Raw genomic sequence first — 6,037 nt, forward strand, 5'->3', positions numbered from 1 at the left:
GGTTTTAAATATTTTAGAAAAAAACGAACTACAAAATATAACTCATTCTTACAATACAAGAAATAGAGAAAAGAGATAAAAAGTGCAAAAAATAAATAGGCTACAGATCTACAGCCTAAAAGCAATAAATAACTTATGAAAATATAAATGCATAAAGAGCAAAAAGTAAACGAAATATGAGAAAAAATGTACATGTACAAGAAGAAATAACAAAAAAAGGGGAAAATGTCGAAGAAAACAAGACTAAGAATTACTTGTAAGATTTGCTAGTTTTCAATATGAAATTTCAAGCAATATTTATGTTTAAAACTTTTATATTATGTAGGTTAGACTTCGTATTTTATATAAATTATCTAGCATTTCCTTTAGAACATTTATTAACGTCAATTTCTGCAATATATGGCACAACATAAGGGTTTTAGGGAGAATTTCCATTTGTTTATTTTGGGGATAGACAAAATGTGATGAATTATTTTTATTTTAAATTTATCCTTGTCTACAGAATAGCATATTATTGTTATATTATTATTACTAGGTGATCTAGCAATATAAGTGTGGACTTTAGGACAAAGCTACAAAGTTCAGTAAATGTTTTCTTACATAAGAGACACACTGCACACAGCAAAACATTTGTAGAACGAAATTTTAAATCTTGTGCATGGGCAGGTTTCTTCCATCGTGACGAAGAACGATTCTTCTTTTGATCTGATGGCCGATTGTGAAGCCAATGAAACTCTTAGGTCAGAATAATTACTTTGATGAGGAAATTAGGACCATTAGAGATTAAGAAGAAAACGCGTAATGGTAGAATGTTTCTGGCAAAATTAAATTCATTTTTAAAAACACTTTTTTTGCGAAGTTTCGGCAATGACATAGGTTTTCAGAAAGATTCGCAGACCACCACCTCCAATAAAAAACAAAACAACAAAATTTTGAGTCGCCAAAACAACATTAGCCCTAACCCAACTTTTGCACATGGCATTTGTTAACACACGCATTTTGTATTTCGTCCCTAATATTACGTGCTAATTTGTATTTTGCTCCAGCTCGAAATGGTACGCAAAAAAATTGATAATAGAATTAGAGTTCTCATTGAAAATGGGGTAAAGTTGGGTCATAGAACCTTATTCATAATTGTTGGTGATAAAGGTAGAGATCAGGTAGATATTCAAGGTAGTCATACGATCTTAAGAATTCTAATTAAATTTATTTTAAGGTAGTCATTCTACACCACATGCTTGCCAAAGCGGAGGTGAAAGCAAGACCTACGGTATTGTGGTGTTATAAGAAGGAGCTAGATTTTAGTAGCCACCGCAAGAAACGCATGAAGCAGCTGCAACACAAAATCAAAGTGGGCAAATTGAGCGTCAATGAGGATGACCCATTCGAATTGTTCTTATCTTCAACCAAAATCCGTTACTGTTATTACTCAGAAACACACAAAATTTTGGGCAACACGTATGGGATGTGCGTTCTGCAGGATTTTGAAGCACTTACTCCTAACTTGCTTGCGAGGACGGTGGAAACCGTTGAGGGCGGAGGTATAATTATATTGTTGTTAAAGTAAGTTTATCCTTTGGAAATATGGACAATTGCATCATCTGGCTTGTTTTTGCAGATCTGTAACATCACTTAAACAATTGTATACTATGTCGATGGACGTGCATCAGAGATTCAGGACGGAAGCGCATCAAAATGTGGTGTGCCGATTCAATGAAAGATTTTTGTTGTCACTTGCGTCCTGCAAACGGTGTCTGGTTTTAGATGATCAGTTGGCGGTTCTCCCTATTTCCTCCCATAATTTGCATGTAACACCAGTAGAACCGTCCCAAAAGGCAACGACTAATGAGTCTGAGTTGACAGAACTTAAGGAACAGCTAAGAGACACCCAGCCAGTCGGCAGCTTGATAAATTGCTGTAAAACTTTGGACCAAGCTAGCGCCTTGCTGAAATTTGTAGAGGCCATTTCCGAAAAAACTTTGAGGTAGATACTTTTTTCTTAAATTGCCGGAATTTGTTTGTGGTGCGTAATTAGAGTGAAAACTGATGTAACTAAACATTTTCCACGCAACATAACCTAAAAAACGTCAGTCAGGCATTGCTGTGATTCTGTGACAAGCTTGCGCTTTTGCACAAAGTTATTTGTCATTTTTTATATTTGTTGCTATAGATCAACAGTTTCATTGACAGCCTCCAGAGGGCGCGGTAAATCGGCGGCGCTGGGTTTAGCTGTCGCTGCGGCCGTTTCATTCGGCTATTCCAACATTTTTGTGACCAGCCCGAGTCCTGAAAATTTAAACACATTCTTCGAATTTGTTTTCAAAGGTTTCGACGCTTTGGAATACCAGGAGCACCTCGATTATGGTTTGGTGCAGAGCACCAACCCAGAATTCAATAAATCCATTGTCAGAGTGAACATATTCAGAGATCATAGGCAGACAATTCAGGTAAAAATGACCCAAAATCGGAATCTCAAACAAAAAAATAAAACTGTGGTTAGAGGTTGAAAAAAACAAGTTAATTAATTAATTAATTGTGGCGTAGTTTGGTTAAAATGGGATTTAATTTAATTTATTTAACTTGATAATTATTCATTTTTGTATTTTCAAACGTCAACTTTTGACTGCGCAGTATATTCATCCGACGGACGCGCATAGGCTCGCGCAGGCCGAACTTTTGGTGATAGACGAGGCAGCAGCCATACCCCTGCCTTACGTCAAGAAGATGCTGGGGCCTTACCTGGTATTTTTGGCGTCGACTATAAACGGTTATGAGGGCACGGGAAGGTCGTTGTCCTTGAAATTGCTTCAACAGCTGAGGGTGCAGGCGGTGCCCGCGGGGACGAACGCTAATACTGTCGATAAGAAAAGTACCGCAGCCGCCATCGGAAGGACCTTGCACGAGGTAAAACAAATTTTGAACCAGCCTTTAATAATTATATCGAATATATTGCACAAGATAGTCTTTAAATATATTTGTCACACGAAGTTTTGTTCCTTGAAAACTCCGCCATTTATCTAGGACTAGTCTGTACAATAGTGAACTATATAAAGTACATGTTTTTTTGTGATTTTTTTTCTGAGTTCACAATTGTCTTTTTTTACATTAATTAACTTAACTTATATTACTTATTTATTCAAATTGAGTTGTTTTGCACGTTCGAAATTTCTAAAAAAGTTGGGAGCGTTCATCCTTTACTCCCCTTTCGAAAGGTCACTTTGGACGAGTCGATCCGTTACAAGCCGGGTGACGAGGTCGAGGCGTGGCTAACGAAACTGCTCTGCCTCGATTCCACGTCGGTTGCACCCATTTTGTCGGGTTGTCCGCCCCCCGACGGCTGCGACCTCTACTACATTAACCGGGACACGCTATTCTGCTACCACAAGGCGTCCGAGGAGTTTTTACAGCGTCTTGTCGCCCTCTACGTCGCGTCGCACTACAAGGTGAGCGGCAGATGCGCTTTCGGTTGTCGCTCACCATGAAGATGTACGTTTTTAGAACAGCCCGAACGATCTGCAAATGATGTCGGACGCGCCCGCCCATCACCTATTTTGCCTCCTCGGGCCAGTCGATCCCAATAGGAAAACCCTACCGGAAGTACTCGTCTTTATTCAGGTCTGCCTCGAGGGCGAGATCTCCAAGGGCAGCATCGAGGAAGGCTTCGCGAGGGGCAAAAGAGCCGCGGGAGATCTGATACCGTGGACTATAGGACAGCAATACCAAGATGTCGACTTTCCGAAACTGGCTGGCGCTAGGATCGTGCGAATCGCTACCCATCCCGATTACCAAGGCGTAACTTCCAGCCGCCCCTCCCACGAGGCGTTGGGGGTTATTAGGATCGTTTTTTTTCAGATGGGTTACGGCGCGAGGGCCCTGACCTTATTGAAGCAGTACTACGAACTGAAAATACCGAGCCTCGACGAAGGGGCGGGGCATAATGTAAGGAACGAGGTGGAGCTTGTCGACGACGACGCGGTCGGTCTTCTGGAGGAGTGTATCGAGCCGAGGAAGTCCTTGCCGCCGCTCTTGCTCAAACTTAGCGAGAGACCGCCCGAGCGGTTGGATTATATGGGAGTGTCGTTCGGACTGACTGAACGGCTGCTCAAATTTTGGAAAAAGTGAGTCGTTTTCTAATTTTCTCAACTCTACCCTTGCAGACTTTAACTAATAATAATATCATTTTTGTTTTCTTTCGTGTTTGTCCAAGCGTTTAGTAGTAGTTTCTGTTACTCCAGGGTTTTTGCCTATGACGACAGTGATCATCGGGATCATTCGGGTTATTGAGGCTTTAACATATAGTGTAGCGACAGCGGGAGTCTGAACGGTGGTTGGACTGAACGATTTCTAGCTGAATGGAGTTGTGGTGTTTTTTCAGTTGCCTTGCAGATGGCCTTAACGTCGTTCAGTCTAACTATTTATATATATTGTATTTTTGTATCCAGTCGAAGAGATAACTTTTAAAACACTTCGACTGTGTTCGTCCAATGAAACAAATTGAACTTGAATCATTGTGATGAGGAGATGTTTGGAAGAAGCAGGAAATGCTTTTGTTTTCTCAGGGCAGGATTCGTGCCCATTTACCTTCGGCAAACTACCAACGACTTGACGGGCGAACATTCGTGCATAATGATTCAAGCGCTTAACGAAGGGGAGGTGGAGCAGCAACAATCTTCTAATGAAGTTCGCTGGCTGACTGCCTACTGGTCGGATTTCAGACGCCGATTTATCAATCTCCTCGCTTATCAGTTCGCCAAATTTCCGCCAAGTTTGGGGCTGAGCATACTCACCAACAGGGCCGTCAACCTACCTTCTAGAGGTAACTAGTAGTATTTTGGTGAGCAACTTTTTCAGTTCTTGGAAACAGCAAAAAAAAATCCACTCAATCCCTGTTATCAAGTAGGGGTTTAGTCCTCTTCCAAACAAATATGCTGTCATTAACTCCCACAATATGCATTCTGAGACAACATATTTTCACTCACCTCATCATGACGCACTTAAACTCACGTTTAGATTTGACCAAGGAGGAACTCGATATTCACTTGACCAAGTACGACGTCAAAAGGTTAGAAATGTACAGCAAAAACTTGGTGGACTACCACCTGATCGTCGACCTGCTGCCAACCATATCGCGGTTATACTTCTTAAACGCGATGGGCGATGTTCAAATGTCCGCCGTTCAATCGGTAAGCGCGCGCCGTCTATCAGCGCGTGTCCGAAACTGAGTTGTTTTCGAACGCCGCAGGCGATCCTGCTGGGTCTCGGGCTGCAACACAAGACGGCCGACGAGCTGGCGTTGGAGCTGGACCTACCGTCATCCCAGCTTCTCGGCCTTTTCAACAGGATAATGCGCAGGTGCGAACGATACCTGAATGGAGTAGTTGAGTACACTGTGGAGAAGTCGTTGGTTGTGCAGAGAGAGGTGGATTTGACGCCTGTCGCACAGAGCATGAATGATGAGCTCGAGGAGGCAGCCAAGGAGCTGGAGAAGAGGCAGAAAAAGGTGTGTCAAAATAGTCGTTTCGCGCGCAGTATAAATATTTTGTCTTTTGGTGGCCAGGAACTCGAGCAATTGAAGAAGGCAAACCTCGAGCAGTACGTCATCAAGGGCGCGGCAGAAGATTGGAGCCGGGCACTGAGCGGAAAGGGAAAGAAGAACCTGATATCGGTCAAAACGTGAGTTTTTTTTTGTGTACAACAGGGTGTGTTTCGCAAGCACGCTGGGAAATTTGGGCACTTTTTACCCAAGAACTACTCAAAGAATCACATAATTGCAAAACACCCTGGATAGGAAAAAGTTACTCTGGCAAGGATGTGATATAACGCGCTCGTTGCAGGGGCGAGGCGCGAGCCAAGGCGGGCGATGCGGGCGCCGCGACGGAGGACCTCGACGCTGCGACGGTTCCGAAAGCGAAAAAAACGAAGAATAAGCGGAAAAGGTCCCTTTAATTTTCCGTGTTCAATAAAACGTTTGTGTTATACAAAGTGTTGTTTATTCTCGGCTACAAAAATAATTAATGGTTAAGTACATGACCATCTA

At 42.3% G+C, this 6,037-nt stretch overlaps 1 protein-coding gene across 3 annotated transcripts; it reads left to right on the plus strand.

Annotated features, from left to right (window-relative positions):
* Nucleotides 1-390: 390 nt before the first annotated feature.
* Nucleotides 391-5,982, plus strand: LOC132704722 (RNA cytidine acetyltransferase). 3 transcript variants are annotated; one of them, XM_060674917.1, is made up of 14 exons: nt 391-740; nt 1,047-1,160; nt 1,217-1,563; nt 1,619-1,984; nt 2,171-2,447; nt 2,632-2,904; nt 3,213-3,443; nt 3,499-3,792; nt 3,853-4,118; nt 4,560-4,816; nt 5,011-5,183; nt 5,243-5,500; nt 5,558-5,673; nt 5,835-5,982. In XM_060674917.1, the coding sequence occupies exons 2-14, from the start codon at nt 1,053-1,055 to the stop codon at nt 5,944-5,946; spliced, it is 3,078 nt and encodes a 1,025-aa protein (XP_060530900.1). In that variant the 5' UTR covers nt 391-740; nt 1,047-1,052; the 3' UTR covers nt 5,947-5,982. The 3 variants fall into 3 exon arrangements, 2 of the variants coding, with proteins under 2 accessions (XP_060530900.1, XP_060530901.1); XM_060674918.1 differs by lacking the exon at nt 391-740 and having other exon boundaries at nt 761-1,160; nt 1,221-1,563; XR_009619309.1 differs by lacking the exons at nt 391-740; nt 5,835-5,982 and having other exon boundaries at nt 759-1,160; nt 5,022-5,183.
* Nucleotides 5,983-6,037: the final 55 nt, after the last annotated feature.

This window comes from Cylas formicarius, unplaced genomic scaffold, assembly GCF_029955315.1.
Source record: "Cylas formicarius isolate icCylForm1 unplaced genomic scaffold, icCylForm1.1 PGA_scaffold_7__23_contigs__length_41026272, whole genome shotgun sequence".
NCBI classification, from domain to species: Eukaryota; Metazoa; Arthropoda; class Insecta; order Coleoptera; family Brentidae; genus Cylas; species Cylas formicarius.